The sequence below is a fragment of the Sipha flava genome, unplaced genomic scaffold (genome assembly GCF_003268045.1).
Source record: "Sipha flava isolate LNK unplaced genomic scaffold, YSA_version1 72_pilon_pilon, whole genome shotgun sequence".
Classification (NCBI taxonomy): domain Eukaryota; kingdom Metazoa; phylum Arthropoda; class Insecta; order Hemiptera; family Aphididae; genus Sipha; species Sipha flava.
The window spans coordinates 399178-423036 of NW_020273612.1; the positions used below are offsets into that span (position 1 = coordinate 399178).

The following is a 23859-nucleotide window of genomic DNA, read 5'->3' on the forward strand; positions in this document are numbered from 1 at the left end:
ATTATTAAGTTAGACAATGCTATGGACCAGATTGCAACCAACAATTTTTCACAAAAAAAAAAATAACAGATTTCTATCCAACCAACCCTCACTAGCTTGAAAATTTGTGATACCTAAGTTGGTAGCAAACAACTTAGATTTTTCTTTTAAAATAGGTCCTGATATTGGAATATTATTGAGTAAACCAAGCCATAAGACATTCTTCCAGATCGGGGTACTCACATTTTTTCTGTCTGATCCGCGATGAATAAGGTGTTAATGTTGTAAGATGGTCCTTTTGTTTTAGTATTGTTGAAAGCGTAGAAGCTGGAATACCAAAACGTAGAGCAACATCTTTTTTTTTTTCATCTGCTTCAACTGCTGCGATCACTTTTTTTTTGTCGGCTATCGACAAACACTTGTATTTTACGGGACCCATATTGCGACTGACTACGTTTTGTTCAATTTCAATAACGGTTTACCCATAGTAGAGGTTTATTTTGGTATAGATTAGGTAGGTAAGATACGATAACATTAAACTACGATAATATTTAACCACCGTCGTTATTAGTTTCATTACGAGTACGTTAAATAGATTGTACATAATCTTTATACATATGAACGTACATATAATCGTGTTTAAAGAAATTCGAATTATAGAGATTTGTGAAAAAAAAAATTCGAATTGTAGAGTGTGCCTCACCGACAGACATTTCGAACTATCGAGGGGACCGGAATACATGTATTTTTTTCTAATTATAGAGGTTTTCTCATGGGATTTAGCGTTTAGTTCGATTTATGGAGTTTTTCAAATTATCGAGGTTCGAATTATCGAGTGACTACAGTAGTATGTATATAAAATATAATACTATGTATGTGTAATAAATAAATATCAATTAATAATTTTAAAATGTACATAATTATATTTATAATAAGTTAATGTCAAAATAAACGTTATATATATATATGTATATACATTGTATTTTATTTATTAATTTTTTTCCTTCGATTATTCGAACACTCGGTAAATCAAAAACCACTATAAATCGAATTTTTAACTCGGTCCCCTGAATTTCGAATTATCGAGTGACTACTGTACTTTAAATCAATAGAGGATATACCATGCATAACAGTATATCTGTTGATGTTTATATTGTTTTAAAAATTAAATTATTAAAACATAAATATATTAAATAGGGAATAAGTTTAATGTTTGTAATTTAAAGACGATTAATACATATAAAACAACCCAATAATTTTAAATATTTTCAAATAAATTTAATTACCAGATTATATAATGTGATACAAATATAATTATTAATTATTAAAAAAAAAACCACTGTAAAAGTAAGACATGTTCCATTTCCAAAAAGAGCAACATTTTTTGTATCCCATTAAACAAAAACACAGATTACTATGAAAACATTTATATTTTTGTTAAACAAAAATGATATAGGGATAATAAATAATTAACATACAAAGTTTATTTAATGAGTACGATAGGGGCAGTTTAATTAAAATACTAATTACAACTTATATATTATAAAAATGAATATATGCAGTGCTAAAAAACGACGAATGAAAATAAAATGAAAATCTTATCAATGTTGTCAATTTCACATTTACAGTAATTGGTAAAATACAAAAAAAAAATCGGGAAGTACAGATAAGATACACAAGGAGTAACATTGTATTTGAAGCGTGGGTGAATTTTCAGCTGCGTATTATGGTATTATGCTTTCATATTAATTGCTAATAATAAATTACCACATACGATAAACGTTTATACACATATAAACGGTTCAGGATAGAAATTTTTTCATAACACCATGGAAAATAGCCATATTTCATTAACTACGCCAACTTTCAAAATATAAAAATATCTAATTATATTTATTTATTTTTATTTTCTGTTCATTCTTACAATAGATTAATTTATATTATCTGCAGTATTTAGTGACTTTGCACTCGAGTAATCAATTTTAAAACAGAATCCGTGTCTTATATATAGGTTACTCGGATTGATGTGTTTTAGTTGTACCTCCCGTATATATTTGAAAGCAATCTTGTATGATTCTGAACGTAGCCGTCGGGTTAGTGTAAACTATATACTGGATTGACTACTTCAAAGTATTAAGATTTGTAAGTAGTGATTATGAATAGGGTATTAATGAACTAAAATGTTACTAAAATAGCTCTAAAATAATGACTTAGTGACATAAAGACTGCAAAAAAATGGCTTAAATAATTAATATAAACTAAAATATTTTTAATATTTTCTTCAGATATATGGATAAAATTAAAAATATTATTAAAAAGTTTTTGAAGTAATGATTTAAAATGCATTATAAGCAGTGTTGTGCATTATCTAGATAATTTATCAAGATAAAATATAATTATCTATTTATCTTATCTAGATAAAAATTATTTTAAGTATCTTTTTATCTTATCTAGATAAATAAATAGGTTATCTAAAAATAATTATCTAGATAATTATTCAGTCAGTGATTTAGAAATTTTTAAATCTCGAATTTTCACCACGTTTCGTAATAATAATAATAATAATTTTATGGCAACAACAGACTATAGACTGTGGTGTACGTGAGTATGAACGTTTAGCGTAGTCGTCATTGCGGGAAAAAACATTTTCAGCTAAAAATAGTTTATGCGGTAACGTCTATGGACCCAACCGCTTAATTGTGTTTATATTGATAATACATTTGATCCGTATACACAATTACGGAGAAAATAGAACCAGTTGTTTCTAGTTTCTAAAAATTAAAATACACATAGTGATTGATAACTGAGTATTTATTTTTCTATTGGGCATTAGCGTCAGCTATATCAAATAATATTATAATTCTTCTTTTTCTGCATTCGGCTTTCGTAATTACTAGGACTCGGATTTAAATGCCCTAAAAACATAAAAAAAAAATGCCCTTTCAAAAATTGTATTTATGACAAAAAAACTCTGAAAAATGCCCTAAAAATATCAAAAAATGCATCATTTATTAAATAGATTCAAATTATTATTGAAAAATGAAATTTTATTTACATTAAACTACAAAAAATAAAAATAAATTAAAATCAAAAATTAAATTAAAAATTAAATTACATATTTGAATTGCACTGTACGATTAGTATTTCTTTTAAGTTTTGGAATTTAAATGATCGACGGTTGTCTGCCAATAAGTTTTTATACACTGAAAATGATTTCTCAACATCAACTGAAGTTAGTCATTTACGAGAAATAGGTCAAAAATGTCCTAAAATATAAAAAAATGCATTAAAAACGTCAAAAAATGTCCCAAAAAATATTTGTTAGTAGAATACGAAGCACCTGAAATAAATTTGTAGCTTGGAAAGCATCGCGTAAGACATCCCAAAAAAAAGGTGCAAATGCATTGAAATCCGATCCCTAGTCATTACCTACCAAAGTTTAATGTTGTGGTCTTGTTAATACTTATTGTATATTTGTGTCTTTAAGTTTAAACTACAAATATTGCGATATCATTTTATAACGTATTACTTCGAAATGGATAAATTTGTAACATCTTTTCGTTCACTTAAAAAACAATATGAGGACAATGAATTTGAAACCAAAAATCCTGAACCGTATGTTCGCAAACGCGAACGTGAACCAAATATTCAAGATAATACATTGTCTAAAATTAATGCAGCAATTGATGAAAAAGAAAATTACCTATTAGATGGTAAATATTTTAAGAAGATTTCAAACACTGGATCAAAAATGTCAGTTACTTGTTTAAACTGCACTAAAAAGATAATTGCGTACTCAGGTTCAACCGGGAACTTATTAAGTCACTATAAAGTAAGTGTAATTTCAAAATATTTTGAATTGTATTATTTGATTAGTTATAACTATTATTACTAACTACTAACTACTAAGTGCAAATCCCAAATATTTTTATACATCATTTTGATCTAATTAAAAACACTATTGCTTAACTAATTTAAAATTATCATATACTTAATATTAATAAAAAAAAAAAAAAAACTCTAAAATTAAATATAAAATTATAAATTATAATAAATTATTAATTTTTATATCAAAGGAAAAATAAATTTTATTTTAAATATTTGGCCTTTTTTTTTTAGCTTAAATGTATATTGTATGTATTTTGTAAATATTTTGAATGCATATTTGGTAATTTTTTAGTGCCCAGATATTACAGTAATTTTATGTGCAAAAACATACAAACACTAGTTATTAGAATAGTATCAAAGGAATACAATTCCTAATAATAAAATTATAATGAGCTAAACACATTGTAATGAGAACTTTTTTCTAAATAACGAAATAATTACTTTTTACTTGTACCTGATCGGACAAAGTGCATGATTAAACATATGTAATTTTTGTTCAAATCGCAATTAAATACATATTTAGTGTTTGGTTATGTTTTATTCACAACAGTATAATACTATCATAGGCGGTACTATGGGGGGCTGTCCTCCCTGCGAGTTCTTACTCCCCTATACATTTAAAATATTAGCTGGTAACCCGTTATTTTATATTTCATAAATTCATCTTCAACCCCTCATATTACATGCTTATTTTGAGTCTGCACAGTTCTATATAATAACATTATTATCTAAAAATGTGGGAGCCAGTCTGTAACATGCTGATAAGATTATTTGCGCCAACATTTTCAATATGATCATAGTTTACTTTTATCAATTGAAAAATCATGAACCAATATTATTACTTTATTATTATCTGAATCACAAACGTTTTGTATGATTTTATATATTGATGTAAAGTGTGTATTTTATTTAGTATTCTTGAGCTTTTTGGATAATACGAATTATGAACACAAACCAAAGTAAAAAAATGAAAACTTTATATGAATTTTTCATACAAGAACCATCGCAAATGAATTGTGGTAAGTTATTATCTCAAAAATGTATAAGATAAGATAATATAAATGTAGTAATTTGTTATTGTATTATACACATTTTACAAAATAATATTATTTGAAATAAGTTAAAAAAAAGTTAATAACTAATCAATAAAACATTTTTTTTTTATAGTATTGCTAGTCTAAAGATTTGAACAAAATCTTGTTAATATTTTATTTAAAATATTTTCTACCCCCCCCCTGCCTAAAGGTTCTAGTACTGCCTATAAATACTATCATTGTGCCATTTCTTAATGAATTATTTCTATTATTAATTTCGGCCTTTATTTGTTGTTATAATTCACAGCGAGGACTGTGAACGGAATTCCGCTAATAAGCCAACTACAGATTGTTAGTTGCTCGACAATAAATGTTGTGAGCTATTCATAACGAGGTTATTAATGTTAATGCGTGAATCTAATGTTTAAACGTTATAGCTAATATAAATGGTGTAATAACATTTGAACATTTTGTCGGCTCTTATCTGAAACACTAAAACTCAAATTCTTGTAATTCTAAATTTAGAAAATACAGTTTTTTAAAAATTTAAATGAAAATATTTCGGTTTGATAAACATTATTATTATAATACAATGTACAAACTTATTAAATATGTGCATCAGTTAATTTGTAACAATAATTATATAGGTTAAACTTCTCTTGCTTTGTACAGAATGTGGAAATAAGATCAACGGGATGTTGCAATACGTATATGAATAGTGTCTCAAACGGCTTATTTTAATGAAAATATCACAACGTATTCTTCTCGAAGATTAACAAACTGCATGGGAAGAATATGTATTAGGTTAATAAAAAAATATGTTTTTTTTTTTTTTTTTTTTAATAAAATACAGTAGAGTCGCGATAACTCGAAGTTGAAGGGGAATAAAAATTCACTTCGAGATATGTATTATTCGAGATATTTAACTAATTTATAGGGGAAGAATTTTCTAGGGGATAAAACACAATTCGAGTTGTTAAGTTTTTCGAGTTATCGTGGTTCGAGTTATCGCGACTTGACTATATTCATTTTTTATTTTTATTGATAATTTCATTAACAGTTTCAAAGCAATAGAAAAGTAACTGAAATAAAAAAAAAAAACTACTTAAAACAAATCACTTTTAGAGAATGATTAATCTTAGATTAGCCTTTAGATTATTGGTACGATTTTTATTACAGTACATTTTTGAATAATTTACCATAACCAAAATAATTATGATCAATTTTATAAATCATACGATGTCTAAACTTTGAAATAAACGCAGAAATGTATCAATATTGAATATCTCGAACGCCGTGTTACACTGATTGTATATGTTTTATATTTTTATTTTTGAATTAATAGGAAAACACAAAAATAAAATATATATTGATTTTAACGTATTCTAGTTAAATACATTTTATTCAAAACGAATGTATAAAATCAGCTATGTAATAGTTAACATAATTTTCTATTGAGCAGTAAAGTAGAGGTTAGGATATAAATATTATGAATGATACATTAGTTTATCTTTTTTCGTGCAATTTAAAAATCGATTAGTCAAAAATAGCTATATTATAGTATTTTAAAAATAGGCGTACTATTTGTGTTGAATAACCACATATATTGTAATTTTTAAATACATAATAAAACAAATACATACAATAAAATTATCTTATTTAAACAAAATAATCTAAATCATAGATTTTCGGACGAGGCAACATATAGTTTTAGAAAATATATTATTAATTATAGTATAATATCTAATTTATATTTCAAATCAATTGTTTAATTTAAAATATTGTAAACCGATTTTCAATATACTCTAGATTTATTATGTATACAGGTCAGTAGAAATCTTAATTTAAGGAAAACTACTAAATATATTTCTCAATAAACAGCCACACCATGTTCTAGCAATGATTTTTGTTATACGATTGATTTGGTAATCTTCGTATAGTTAGCGTCATACTGACAGCTATAGTTGATTTAATTTCATTCGTTTTAATAATTTTCATGTATATTTCAACGTATGAATATCATATTTACAAACAGTATTCTAGAGTCTTAGCTTTAATTGAGTCTCGATAAAAAACTATAATAATAAATACACAAAGAATTATAATTTCAATAAAATTATAAACAATTATATTTTATTATTAATCACTTACTAATATTAGTCGTTAAAAATAAAATACATCTGTTGCAATACTTTTTTTTCTATTTACAAGTAAAAATAAACTAATAACCGAACTTTTCTATATAAATCATTAAATAATTAAAATATATATTTATTATGTTTTAAAGTCATTTAACATCTAATTTCAATTGGAAATTATTTGAGTAGCTTCTGGAAAGGTCAACATTTTTAACACATTTTATGATTGCTTATATCATTTAAATTAAAAAAAAAAAATTAATTTATTGTATAATTTTTGGGAATAACAAACGATAATTGTTGCTAAGAACACTCTAATTTTTTATTAATGATACTTTAAAACTAAAATCATTATAGATATTGAAAAAAAAAAATAAAAAAAATTAATATATACTTAGATGATTTAAAATAACTAAATATGTAGAAATACATAAATGGCAAAATGAGAGTGATTTTAATTTATACTAATGTATGACAAAAATAAAGCACATTATATAAATTATTAACTTGTATGACTTCAATGGTCTAGACAAAAGGTGCTTAACTGATGAATTAACAAATGATATTTTTGAAGATGTCTTTAGTTACACAAAGATATTTAACGTCTCACTGAAGTTGTACAAATCTTGTTACTTGTTAAAATGACATGAGTTTTTCAATTGAAGTTGTTCTTTGAAAACCATGTATTTTCATCCACAAAAGATAAAATTGAATAAAATAGACGGCTTAAGAAAATAATAAACTATTTTCACTCTCAGATTTCATGCAGGAATCACTACAAAGTCTACAAATATCATCGTTACCGTCAACAACTTGAAGATCTTTATAAAACAACATTATTAGAGATATTTCTTTATAATAATGTTGTAATTCCCAAGTACAATATTGCGTGACCTTTTTCCAATATAATAGAAATTCATATAAAATGTTTTTTCCGCGAAAAGAAAAACTTTTTTTAAATTTATTTATATATTTTTTTTTTTAATTTTTTTTTTTAACTTTTTAACTAATAATATATTTATGTATATTATTTCCTGTAATACAACATTAAAATACAATTGTCAGAAATTGGTAATAATGACAATGTTATACTTTGATTAACGTGACATTAGGTTCTCTAAATTTCACTACTTATTTTTTGTTAGTAAAAATTTTATTTTATTAATAGTAGTATATTATAATTGATTTGGGATTTTATTGAGGTAGATCAGCTTTATTTTATTGCAAATAACCATTAAAAGTTTTTAGAAAAGTCTACAAAGCTTCATTTATCCAAAATGTTAATTAGTAAGGATAATCTTGGTCATTATGAAAATTACAGAATAAATAAATCTGAAACTCAAAGTATAAAATCTAAATAAAGATACAAATGTTAGGCTTAAAAAAAATCACTTCATTTAATACATATATATTACAATTTTAATCTTTTTAGCGTATTGTATTCCCATCTAGATAATAACAAAAAAAAAAAAAAATGTGATCCTCAATCACAAAAATATTATTATATCCATAACAACTAAAATATTATAAGAAATATATAAATAAATATATGTATTTCCATTTATAATTGAAGTAAAAAATTCTTGAAATGGTACATATTAATTTTAAGTACAATACAAACAATTTTTTTTTTTTTACGTTTTCTTGTAAATAAGTAATAATTATATTCATCTGTAGTACCAGAACCAAAATTTGTAGTTAGGGTATACTTATATGTTAATCAGATATAACAATCTCAAGAATTTATTAAAATTTTAATAATATTATTATTAAAAATATTATTAAATAAATAAGACGTAAATTATTAAACCTTTCAGTAAATGTATAATTCACAAAAATAATAACACGCTGACCAACCACTGAACAATGACCAACAACATACCACCAAAATATTATGAAATAGGGTAAATATACCAAATGAGTATAGAGTTTAGCACCACTGATTCTCATAAAAAACTCCACTAACCATTTTTACATTTTTTTAGAAAATTTTATGAATTACGACTTTAAATGTACTTAAGTGTTAGATCTTACTAAAATTCTTTATTCATCAAAAATAACCTTGATTTAATAACTATTGATCACATAATGGTTATAATATTTGATTAATAAAATGGTAGGTTGTGTGATTTTAAATTTAAATCTAATAATAATAATCATTTAAACAACAATGTTTTTTGATGAAAATCAATCAAAATTATTTTTATATTGATCGTACGCATTTTTGAAAACACCTGTTAAACATCGATTAATATGCTTCTTATATACGGTCGTTAAATCATATACGTATTGTACAAGATATCCAGAGTCCGAAGTAACTTTTCTTTCCTACAAAAATTGTTTTATTAACTCCTATTTGTACAATATTATTGTTATGATGTTGAAACAAATCATCAGCACCTGGCAAATATCATCCATCGTAAAAATAAGTAATATGAAAATAGAAAAATACCATATGTAAATGGTTTTTATTGACATCCACTCTAGGTGGTTTTTTAAAATTATTATATCCAAAAATAGCAACGAATCGTAAATAATATATTGCGTACCGTTACCAAAAGATATACATTTATATATATAGTATGTATATATGTAAGTATATTATGCATTTGCGTGTAATGTACCTTACCGATCAGCATTCATGATTTATTTATCATATAATATTATTAGGATATTGGGTACCTACTATATTTTTATTTGTTTTTATGGTAAAAATGATATTCAAAATTATTCAAATAAATGAAAAATAATGTATTTACGATAATACCATTATTATGGTATTTTCCAATATTTTTCAAGTATCAACAGCTGATCATGTATTTTTGATTGATTTTATTTTAAAAATAAGAATACTTTAATTTTAATATAGCATTGAACAGAAATTAATCGTTTTGAATAATGAATTTCTAAGAGGTTTCCTGTGCAGTTATATATAACACAGGTACATAGGAATAAATTGATTTTTAATAAACTCAAAATAATTGGAAAATTATATTCATTTGAACTTTGCAAAATATTTTATCACCAATAGTTTAATAAACGGTATAAATAAAGTAGAGGACTTAAATATATTCAAAATTATCATAAACAGTTTAACACAGATGTATATGAAGATGATACGAATTCTCGATGAACTTATGATAACTTTTGATAGTTTTTAGGGAGATCAATTCAAATGTTCTGTTTCAATCAATTTAAAGACCAATACCCTATTTTTGTTCAAACATATTTTGTGCCTAAACGCAACGTTAAATACATTTAATTAAAATATTTCATTATGCGTTACGATTACTTACATATTATTTATTATTAGTATTTATATGATATACGTTGGCATAATAGAGACCTATTCTGGGTATGATAGAGACAAAAACATAATTGGAAAAGTGCTTATAAGTCTCAAATCCCCAAACAACTTCGTTTACATAACAATAAGTGATGTATTCATTGAAGACCAAGGGAAATTAATATGATGTGGAAAATAGATTCTGACTGAAGCTTTAAATAACGCTTTTGTGCGTGGAATTATTTGAAATAATTGAAATATAACATTTCATACGTGTAAGTTAAATTGATTTTTGTAAATTAAAACACCATGAGCGTAAAACTAATTAAAATATTGAAACCATCGATGGAACTGTTCTTGGAAAGACATTTTCATCAAATTTTATTAAAAACCAATGTTTTTTACCACACAAAAATAATAACACTAAGAAAATAATTTGTCAAACTCTATATTTCAATGTAATTTAAATACATTATTAATAATAATACTAGATTAATAGTACTAATAGGTAACTAGCGACCCATAAAGTACTTACTACTTACATCTAACTACCTACTACTTACACCTGCCACATTATAATAGTATTTTGATTTTAAATTTTAACTGTTTAGTTAATAAAACGAGGATTAGTGAAAATGTTAATGGATTTCTATATAAGTACGAATAATTTATACTATAGTTTATTCCTGTATATGAATATAAATTTAATGATGCAAACCATTTTAATCAGTTGAGAATAATCTCATACTTAAAGATTATTATATAACCTTTGAGGTTTCAACAAATCGAATGCCAATCTTATCCATCTACGATAATGGTATTCAATATAATGATGAAATTTGAATTAAAATTTGAATTATCAAACTAGTATAAAGATACAACGCATTATTGATTTTTCAAATCCTGGTATTTTTCTTCAATTTTACAAAAACTTAACAAGTATTTTTATTAAAAATAAATCAGTTTATTGGTATAGCGGTAATTCAAGATTGATAATCATTGAGATTAAAAATAAATAATTTTTACTTTAAAAACCGTGGTCAAAGTTATCACAATATTTTTGTAGTCACTGGTGGCGTCATCATGTCAAAAAATGCAAATTCCAATAAATATCGTTTATCTCGGTGACGATACGGGTCGACAAAAGTACTGAAAATCACAACCTGTGTTTGTCTGCATTCGACGAGGATAAGTTTAATTATTAGATAGACTCCACATGCTGTGCATTTGGTTTATTTATCTTTGTTTATTAGATAGCCATGTATGCAACCAGTATGTCCTATCCTTAAACGTGTTGATAATACTTTTTCTTTTCTATTAAGCTTAGCTGTGTTTTTTCAGTGTTCTATTGTGCGTTTTGTTTCACTTAGCTTAGTATTTTTTCCTCTCCATTTTAGTGACCATATTTCTCCAATCACAGTATTGATACATCTTAGTGTGTCTTCGTCAGAATAGTATTCTCGCTTATTTTTATTTTCTCATTATTGGCTGCTTCCTTTGCTAGTCAACTCTTTTGTTTTCTTCAATGTTACTATATCCTGGTATGCAAACAATAGTTATTTTATTTTCATGGTTATTTACTGCTTTAATTATTTTTGACGTGTACACCAAGATAACTATCCGATGTAGAAGAAACACACGTAAGTACGTAAGACAATCTTTTGATTAAAAAGAGTTTCCGTCAACATTAATACAGTTCTCAACAATAAAGTAATGGAAAATGATACATAATGACTTAAAGTACAACTAATGTACTAGTACATTTTTATTTTTGACATTTTGCTCTAGGAATTCGTTGTATGCTGTGGTGTAGTGTTTGTGGTTTATGGAGATTATTCAACGCGATGCATTCATCATCGGAAAAATCCATTTAAAATATTTTTAACAAAGCGAATAATCGAAAAAAAAATGTAAAAAGTTTTTGTTGGCGCGATCGCAAGCGAATCGTGTGTTGGGCCTACCTTGTAGTGACCAGTCGTAAGCAGTATTTATAACGGCCATATATCACGCTGGTCGTTGGGTATCCGCAAACGGTGTCATTGTAGTTGGAACGTGGTGACACAAACAGGTGAAACAAACCGTTTGCCCAACAATGATCTGTTTATTATGGTAAACTCACGGCGAAACATGACCATGCGACCGGTCGGCGGAACTGACAATTTCATTGGTTATCGAGATCGAAATCGACCGCGAAACAAAAATATAGCGTTTGGAGAGAATGACAGTAATACGACGACCAATCGATGTTTTTATCACATTTCCTTCATTTTTATCATGACAATGTATCATTATCGATGATTTAGTGGTCACACTTTCTGATATATAAACTCGACGATAAACTCTAAATAGTTACAATGGACAACCCTAATGGATAACCCATTACTTCCCTCAATGTCGATTTATTTCCTAATTACATTAACAATCACCGGCCGACAAGCCTATCTTGGTCGTGGATGTTTGACGCATTATAATTCTCTGGTTTTAGGTCAATCGTTTCGATAAATCGGAAATATCGTTCGTTTCTTTTACTTCTAACGATTGACAAGTAATCGATGATAATTTTAATATCGAATTGCCCTGTGTTTGACAGGCTACAAACTAAAACATCACGTACCTGCAGCCAGTACGGTGCTAAATCCAGTCGGTATGCCCAGTCCGAGGTTCGCGAACGATCCTTTCTCTTCGATGCAAGCCACACTGCCCATGACGACTCCCAGTATGCCGCAGACAATCTGCGGACAAAGTACATTTGGGTTTGTTGAGAAAAAATTAATACAAAAATTACAAACCGAAAATCGCAATAATACGATATACGATATAAAAATAATACGGTTTTCGTTAATCGAAATCAACCGAAACAAATTTAGTAACATACTAGTTTTATTTAATCGAAATAATTAAATTAAATGGTCATATTGCCGCTATTTACACAGATTTAAAAAAACTTTAGAGTCGGTCAACTATAATATCTTGGTATTAAAACTAAAAAAACTTGGTATAGGTTTTCCACTATTATCATGGTTCTCATCATATTTAACTAATAGATAATTTTATGTTAAAATAAACGTACATTTATCCTTAAACACTATTGCTTCATTTAGTGTATCTCAAGGCCACCCCCTATCCCATCTTTTATTTATTATCTCTATAAACGATATTGGAAGTTCCTTGAAATTTTGTATATTAATTATTTGCTATTATTCGCTGATAACTTGAAAATATATTTACCGGTAAATTCAATTGATGACTCAAACCCATTATAAAAAGATCTAGATGAATTTTCAAAATGGTGTAATCTTAACGGGTTGTCAGTTAACCCTTCTACATGTAAATACATCTCATTTAATCGTCAGAAAAATAAAACTCTAGTCACATATAAAATAAATAACTTCGAATTACAGAATATAAATAAAGTGACTTAAGTGTTCCGTTATCTTCTGATCTAACATTCAATGTCATATTGACACCATTTATAGTAAAGCTCTACGGGACTATCGGTTTAATAAATCGAAACTGTTATGAATTCAAAAATATTAATTGTCTAAAGCATTGACGTATATAGGGGGGGGGGGGGGGGGTGCCTAGTGGGCTGCAGCACCCCCTCCCCCTCGAAATATTTACAAAAAACTTAAAAATTATTTTAAACTTGATAAAATCCAACGATTAGATTTATAAGAAGATTTTTATAGGAGATGTAGTAGATTTTTAAGAATAATATCATACAAACAAGTTCGAACGAACGTTTCTTTAAATATCATATCTTTAGAATTAGGATAAGAACATTGAGCTTCTAGAAGATTATTTGACGATGTAGCTTTTGTTCATAAAGTAATAAATGGTAAACTATCATGCTCAGCATTTTTAAATTCTTAAGTAAAATAAATTTTAAAATTCTATTTCAACTCAAGAAACAATCCTCCTTTTATAGTACCTCTTTGCTCGAATAATATAAATAAAAATAGTCCGGGGTACCGACTTTTAGAAGTTTGTACTAATTTACCAAACTTTGATTTTTTTTTTTTTTTTTTTTTTTGATTCACATCTTAAATTAAAAAATTATGTAAAGAATATTAATTAATTAACTTATATTATATAACGTATATTATATACTTATCTCTTTTTATTTTCTTTTTAAACGTGTATTATTATAATATCTATTCAAATGTTTTGTAAATACAAAAACTTTACTACATACCCCTTTAGAGTATCAAAACTTTAAATAAATTAATAAATAAATAAATAAATAAATAATGCGATACGATATTGTATCCAGCAGCAATTCTTGACCGACTATGATACACGAACCTCTTTACAATTAATTTTGAAGTCATAGACCACCGCGTGTACAAGCAAAAAAATAATTGTATTTCAATAGTAAATACTTAATTCGTACATTTTAATTTAACATCTGCGCGTATTGTTATTGTTTGCGGGTACGATCAGAAAAACGGTTTAATCGGGGACCACAGGTTAAAAACTACTGAATTATATATTCTATACCAATAACGGGGAACGAACATGCCAATGAAATTTATTGACAAACATTCGGTCGACTTAACCTTTCTAACCGACGACCAGAACAATATATGGTAGTATATTATTGCTTAAACAATTGTCAACGGCTTATAGCAAAGGTCCACTGGTGAAAACAGATAGCTGGATCGTCTATATAATACTATCTTATTTAAATACGTTAATTTAATTTTTCAAATACTTATTTACTTTACAATACTTTAAAATACAACTTTTATAATAATTTATTTAAAAATATAATATTATTTTATTAGATTTATCGTAATCAGTTGCTCTGTAAATTATATTTAACATTATAATTATTTTAAAACGTTTTGTATTTAAATCTGTTTTCATTAAAATCGATTAATATACATGCATACATGTTATATAAAATTGCACCTAAATATTAATACTACATAAAAATAATATTCTTCAGAAACTCGGAAACTAGGCTTATTGTGAAGACAAGAGTTCTTATAGTTTATATTTATTAAAAATTGTCAATATTATAGTATTGTACAGAATAAATGTAATAAGCATGATTGGAGTTTCAACAATTTCAATATTTTTAAATACGAGGCATGTCCAGAAAGTAAGTGTACTCAATTTTTGTAGGCTTTAAAAAAATTTATAAAAAAAAAAAAATAACGTGGTTACATTAATATATTTGTGTGCTATTTTTCTACATAGTCACCATTTCTTTCAATGCAGGTTGTGAAACGGTAGATTAATTTTTTTATGCCTGCCTCGTAGAACTCTGCCGCCACCTCCTTTGTCCACATGTCGACCAACTTCTTCACTTCCTCATCAGTTGAAAATTTTTTTCCACCCATGTGTTTCTTTAAGGAAGTGAACAAATGGTAATCTGAAGGCGCCAGGTCGGGGGAATACGGGGGGTGATTCAAAACATCCAAATGAGTCCAACAATTGCTTCGTGACATTGGCCGTGTGGGGTCTAGCGTTGTCGTGCAGTAGGCAGACTCCGCTCGTTAACAGACCCCTCCTTTTATTTTGAATAGCTCTCCTCAATTTTTTTAGGGTCTCACAATACCTTGCTGCGTTTATGGTCTCCCCCTGAGGTAAATATTCAATCAATATTATGCCTTTGTGGTCTCAAAACACTGATGCCATGATTTTTTTGGCTGAAATGGTGGTTTTGAACTTTTTGGTTGAGGGTGAAGTGGTGTGACGCCACTGTTCGGACTGTCTCTTGGTTTCAGGTGTATAGTGTGCAATCCAAGTTTCATCTCCAGTAACAATGGACTTGAGAAAATTATCACCGTCCAGTTCATAGCGTTCCAAAAACTCTCTGGAGGCTTGCACTCGATTCAACATGTGTTGTTCAGTAAGCTGTTTTGGGACCCATCTTGCGCACAGTTTATGAAATCCAAGTGTTTCTGTGATTGTTTCGTGGAGCAGAGACCTTGACAGTTGTGGAAACATTGCAGAAAGTTCATCTAGAGTCAATCTGCGATCGTCACGGACCGCATACTCGACTTTTTTCACAATGTCGTCAGTCAAAATCGACGGTCTCCCGCTCCTCAGATTGTCATGTACATTCGTACGGCCGTTTTTAAACTCCCTACACCACTTGTATACACTGGTACGATTCATATTGCCTTCACCATAAACGGTTCGTACCTCATTAAAAATTTCATGTGGAGATTTTTCCTTCGCAACAAGATAACGGATAACGGCGCGGATTTCGCACTTGGCGGCAGACTCGATCGACATGTTTAACAAGAAAAATTCGTACGACCACAGTTTTCAACGTACTGAACTCGTTCTGATCTTGTTTTAAAGTTTAGAAGTAAATCTTTACGGCAGTGTAGCCAACATAGTAAAAAAATATTCCCTGTGGCCGTGAGAGCCTTAGTACACTTACTTTCTGGACACGCCTCGTACATTAATATTTTCATAAACCACTTATTAATACAATTTAAAGAATGCTAGCAAACTAAAAGCATATAATATATAAATTAAATTATAATTTTTTTATTAAAACCAAGTAATAGCTAATAAATAATATAACAATTTACATTTTTTTCCACGGACAATACATTCTTTTTAATCTTCAACACCGATAAAAATAATTTGTTCATCCCTGGGCTCTAGATTTTTATGAATGTATAAATTGTATTTTTTCTGCAGTGAAACAGAAAAAGAATTGCGATTACCGAAAAAGTAATAATATCATTATATCATGCAATCGAAAACGATATATTATTTCGGTTGATTACTATTTTACCTGTATATTATTGTTTCATTTGTCTTACTAACGTAAATAAAATAAATAAATTACGTTTGGCTAAAATATTCGACTCTGTAAGAGTTTCCGCTTCAGGCAGTATAATCAAAAGGAGAATATGAACAAATAAATTTCCACCTTCATAAATATTATCATAAATATAACGTAGCACATATTATTATTATTATTATTATTACGTGTACTGGGATTAATTTACCTAACTAAATTTAATTTCCGTTATAAAACTTAAGAATAATTCGAAGAAAATACATTTTTAGATTTTCTACAAAATGGAATGTAGATTGGCATTATATTGATGTCATTTTTATCAATAAATAAATAAATAGAAAAAGGTTAAAATAATAATACCAATACTAAAACTTACCCAATTAAATATTATTATATTATTATTTTTTTTTCAATAATTATAGTAAAATCAGATAATAGCTTTAATAGCTCAGTCATAGCTGCAGATTAAATGCAATAACTGACACTCTTATTTAATTTTTTATTTTTTTATGTTTTAATATATTTTAAATAAGAAAATAATCAGTAGAAACAAAACAATACACCATAATAGGAAATAAATTAAAAAATAATAAAGAACTTAATATAATCTTGTATAAAAGAAGAAGAAAAAATAAAAAGTCGCGCAATTTTGTTGTAATAAAAAAGATAAAAATAATAAATAGCGGAAAAAATAATTAAAACGATTTATAGAAGATCAATTACCAATATAATCACAGAAAAAAAATTTAGAATACTGAATTTAAAGTAAATGGTTTACAATGGTTAGCTTGGATAAAAATAAAAACTCGATAAATTTATCTGTATTCTTATGGTTATGCTGAACTATATAAAAGGCTTGTTAATTATTTAGGAGAAGATTATCCATATCATATTTCGGGTAAAATTCAATAGATTTCTACTTAACAATCCACCTTCATGCGGTATTTGTGTATAAAAATAATTTATAGCATTATAAGAGGTAAATATAATAGTATTTAAAATTATTATCTTTTGAGTAACTTTTTCAATAAAATTATTATTAAATCAAGCTGAATTATCAGAAAATATTAGGAGATTAAAATGAGAATGTTATATGATCAAATACTTTAAAGTGAAAGAATCATTAATCAATTTTTTAAAAAGAAATCCATGTAAAAAAAAAAAAAAAAAATTAAAGTGGGAAACAACAAAAAATAGTCTTAATATTGTAGCAATTTATATAGATAGTTCCTTCAATTATACTATGTAATTAAGAAACAGTTAAATATTTAAATATTATAAGTTTTATATTCAGACTATTATGTCACTTTCCAATTTCAACTATATCTAATAATGTGTAAAAGACAAATTATCAAAAACCAATTTCTTATTTGAAATCTAAAGATTGTTTTAAACAAAAAATTACATAAAAAAAGTATTAAAAACAAGAAAATAAAAACTCTAAAACAAATATGAATAAATACATCATTACTTACATAAATATCATTTATTAATACATGATTAGGTACTTATTATTATTTAATAACTAGCTGACCCGACAAACGTTGTTTTGTCATATACATTATTTCTAGAGAATATTTTGCTAGAAAAAAATAACTAATTAAATATAGGCATGTAAGAATGTGGGTAAGGATGTAAGGAAGATATATGGCGTGCTATGAATGGTAACGAAATATAAAAATGAAAAAACATCAAACATTTATTTTTTTAATAATTTATTAAAATTGATCCATTAAAATAATATATATCGCTAATTATGACAATATAAGTAAAAAACAATATCTATCCCTTAATGCAACAGAGTGTACAATATTTTTTGTAATCCCATCTTTCGCAAACACAAACTGGATGGCTCGAGAGCACACCACGTATAATTATCCGTGTGAAAAATATGATGTGCTCAAATCTAAGCTACAGACATTGTTTGGCTTTGAAACTTATTGATAGTCATTGCAAATGCCAATCTAATTGGAAATTTAAAGCGTTTAAATTGTATTGGCACATCTGTGGCTATAATAGAGATTCGCGGTAATAATATATTTTCACCTCGGAATTTGCCATTTAAAATTATGGCTTCGATAACATTTTTCATTAATTTTTTAACAACTTATCGCGTGTCGTTGTACAATCGTGGTAGGTCAAATTATGAAGCAAAATAACCGAAGAACAAACCTTCAATTGTAAATTATGCGGTGGCATGCCTGGTAAGTCCAATGAGTTTAAAAACTCTGTTAGATAATTTACAGCTTCAGTAGCATAGCAAACTATATCTATAGATTTGTATGACACCATGTCTCCTGGTAATAAATGTTTATCTTGAGATTCAATTCGTTGACGTCCACATTTTTTACTTCTAAAATTGCCCTTTCTGCCAGCCACTCATGATTTATGTATTGTCTGTGTACATTGGAAAATATCTAGTCAATGAGAGCATCTTGCGAATAAATGATTGTACAGAAATCGGTCGGTAATTTTATACATTCCGTTTTATCTGTAGTAACTTTCCCATCTCCAATATCTAACAATTGTTTTGAGAATCTTCTGCACGCAGCTTTTTTTGATTAAATCGCAAGTATCAAAATCGTTCGCTCTCTGTCTTTACATACATTTCGACCATGAATTGTTGACGAAGCTCATGATATCGTAGAATAATTTTGTCTTGATCTCGTTTAATCATCAACCGATATGCATAATAATTTTTCGAACTAACATTCTTATTTGTTTTGACACCTGTTGCGGGATCTTTTTTTGTTTAATATTTATGCAATAACCGTCATTTACTACCAAAAATAAAATTAATAGTTTTTAAATAGTTTTTTTTATAGTTTTTTAATAGTTTTTTAATAGTTTTATTTAATAATTCATTTTCAATTGTGCAGTTATCGACCTGGTCAAAAAGGGCTATTTTTAGGGTTTTTCCAGCAATAATTCTAATTTTTCTCGCCGTAAAAACCATCCTTGAACTTCAACGAACATTTGAAAAAAAGATTTGGCCAAATTGGTCCAGGCGTTGTTGAGTTATGCGCTTACCAACACATTTTGCGATTCATTTTTATATTATAGATTATAAATTATATTATAATACTTAGTATACTTTTAATTGCATAAGTAATAATTACATTTTTAAATAAAAATTCAAATAATATACATGTGTGCATAACAGGTTTTTTTTATGAAAATAGTGTGCTCATCTATACTTTTATACTAATATTACAGTAAAGTAAAGTTTTTAAGTTTATTTGTAAGAAGTTATCTCTAAAATTACTAAACTTATTTTAAATATTCTTTCACAAATATAAAGCTACATAGTTCCTCAGTGACATATGCTATATTTGACTGTGTTTAGTATAAAATAAATCCTAAATACTCAGTATCAAGAACTATATAAGATAATTTCATCAAAATTATAAATGTTCTGCGGTATTTCTATAATACTCAACAATATTCTCATAAACATTTATGCAGTATATAGCCCACAACGCCATTTAATCACCAAAACTCAGTATAAAAACTACTTCAATTCTCTTAGCCGAAAATTCATAATTGGAGGTGACTTAAACGCTAAAAATACACAATGAGGTTGCTGCATAAATAACCCTCGCGGAAATATCATTAATGGTTTAGCACAATCATGAAACTTTAAAATACACGATTCCCCTTCACCAACATACTGGCCCACCTCTCTTAGAAAAAAACCAGATATTCTTGACATATTTTTAACTAAAATACCAAACAACCTTCACAGCATAGTAAACAACTTAGATGACCTCTGCTCTGATCACTTGTCGGTGCTCCTAACAATCGACACTATCCCTCTAAATAAGCCAAATAAACCTACTCTAACCCAAAGCCCTATGGACTGGACAACATTTAGATCTTTCCTCGAAAACAAAATAAACCTCAATATAAGTCTAAAATCTCCCAATGATAATGACGAAGCAGTTAATTTCCTCACAAAATCCATACAAGAAACGGCATGGTCTTGCTCATCCCTCTCCACCCCCAAAAACACTACCAAAAACCTCCCTCACTATACTAGATTGTTAATAGCAGAAAAACAAATAGCCCGAGCCACTGGGCAGAGAACAAGATACCCATTAGACAAACGTATTTTTAACAATCTCATTAATAAACTCAAAAGACACCTTGCCCAAATTAGATCTGAAAACTTCGCAAAACATCTAGTAGCTCTTTCTTCCAGAGAAAATTCACCCTGACAAACTACCAGGAAAATACTCCGTAGCCATCCTCCAGTCCCACCTTTGAGAAAAGAAGATGGAACGTGGACAATAAACGACTTAAAAAAATTCAATATATTCTGTTACCACCTGGATTCTACATTCAAACCACACACCGATATCCTCTCTACTAATCAAATTAATAAAGTAAATCACTTTTTACTCTGTTCATTACCAATGAGTCTCCCCCCCCCCCCTCGGACATATGGCCAAGTGAAGTTAAATATACTATAGAAAAATCTGCTCCAAAAATACCCCAGCCTTTGACCTAATAGTCGCTGAAGTAGCCTCTCAACTACTCATAAAGCCATACTTTTATTAACTCATATCTACAACTCTATGATAAGATTAACTTATTTCCCTGCCCTATGAAAATTCTCTATAATAGTGATGATACCAAAGCCAAATAAACCTCCCGATATCCCTAGTTCCTACAGACCTATTAGCCTGCTTTCACTCTTCTCAAAAATGTTTAAAAAACTTATTCTAAAACGTATTATCCCAGTTCTTGAATCAAATACTCCAAATAACTAATTTGGCTTTCGTACAAATCATAGCACCATACATCAAGTCCACCATCTAGTAGACAAAATATCATTCTCTCTAGAAAAAAAAACTAATATGCTCTACTGTATTTTTATACGTGGCACAGGCTTTCGATAAAGTATGACACCAAGGCCTCATTTTCAAACTGAAATCCATCTTACGACCTTACTACTACCTATTATTCAAGTTATACCACGAAGACACTTTGTTGTACGTTCTGGTTCAGCCTTATCTGAGATAAATCCCATCCATGCTGGAGTTCCCCAAGGTGCCATAGCAGCCCCACTTTTATTCAATCAATACACCTCCGATCAACCCACAACTAACCATACAATCACAGGTGACTTTACCGATAACAAAGCCATTATGGCGCTTAACTCAGAATCTGAAATATCCTCCAACTTCATTCAATTCCACTTAAATCTGCTTCAAACCTGGTAAAAGACTGGAGAGTCAAGATAAGCAAGTCAAAATCCGCCCATTGCACTTTCACTTGAAGACCAAGAAACTGCCCTACCAAAACCCTCAATAACCTACCCATCCCACCCACACAAAATGTCTGATATCTCGGCCTCCACCTAGACCATCGACTGACCTGGGCCCATCACATCCATACCAAACGTATCGCACTGATTAACCGATCCCGCCAACTACATATCCTCCAAACTTCTAAACACATCAATCTGAGCAACAAAATACTTCTATATAAATTATTACTAAAACCCATATGGTCATGTGGTATACAACTTTGGGGTTCGGCCAAACCATCAAATATAAAGAAAATTCAAACATTCTAATCCAAATGCCTTCGACAAATTACCAAAGCCACCTTCTATATAAAACACTCTATAATGACCTCTCCATTACAACAGTACAACACGTAGCTAAAACTCTATATAAACGATTCCACACAAATCTCTCCAACCACCGCAATCCTCTAATCTCAAACTTATTTGACCACACCATTCCAAGTGACCCCAGAAGACGTTTAAGAGGCAAATGGTGTTGGAATCTCCTAATTGAATAAAATCCATTGACAATGTCAAGAATTCCATAGCTGGATGGATTCTTCATTCAAGTAATCAGTCCCTTTTTATTTTATTTTATTTTTATTCTATTTCTAACTGTAAAGCACTTATACTTATTGTAAAAATAATATATTTACAGATTGTATTATGTAACTAATTAAAAAAAAAAAGTATAAATGTTTGAAGTGGACATATATCAGTTGTCATAAAATTAGACAGTAAATTGATAAACTACAAAAATATTGTATACGTATTTAAAATATTATATAACAATTAATTCTTTTTAATAGAGTGGACATTTTTCAAAATAAAAAACTGTTTTCAACTTAAAATGTGTACATAATCATCCGGCTGACACTCCTAATAAATAGAAAAATAAGTACTCAGAGAAAATTGTAAGTGACAAGCAGAGGAATCAATTTCTTATAAATCTATTAAAATTATTCGTACAGAGTTACTCCAAACTCCGAAATCATAGGTAATAAAACACTATGACAATAAATCCGTAAGTTAAGCAATGTATGATAACCGAAGAAAACATTTTACTGTACTTCCAACATCAGCATTAGTTAATGCTTAACAACAACTGACAGTTTTAAAAATTGACAAATTTGATGAGAATAAACTGATTCAAATAATAAACTCGGATAGTGGGTGAAGCAATTATTCGCTTTACCTTTTCTTGCATGTCGTGAAGTAAATGAAGCATTCACTGAACTTATAAATATTTGCTCCAAAGATGCTGTAGGATATTTGTTCAGCGACTATATTTTGAAGAATTACATTGAAGATGAATGATTATTTCCACCAGAATTGTGGGCATAAAGCCTTCAATAACTTCAAGGTAAAATTATTTTTTTAATAAAACTAAAAATAAATCATTATTAAAATAGTCACCCATTATTATATCACCCTCACCCACATATTTATTTAGTCATAAAAGTATTGAT

General features: G+C 27.9%; 1 protein-coding gene across 4 annotated transcripts in view; it reads right to left on the minus strand.

Annotated features, from left to right (window-relative positions):
• The window catches only part of LOC112692281, a 214753-nt gene that overhangs the window by 113137 nt on the left and 77757 nt on the right, over positions 1–23859 (minus strand). For all 4 annotated transcript variants that reach the window (XM_025566902.1, XM_025566900.1, XM_025566901.1 and 1 more), the window contains one exon: positions 12940–13057. In XM_025566902.1, the coding sequence (XP_025422687.1) occupies positions 12940–13057 (118 nt within the window). The remainder of the gene's footprint in view (positions 1–12939; positions 13058–23859) is intronic.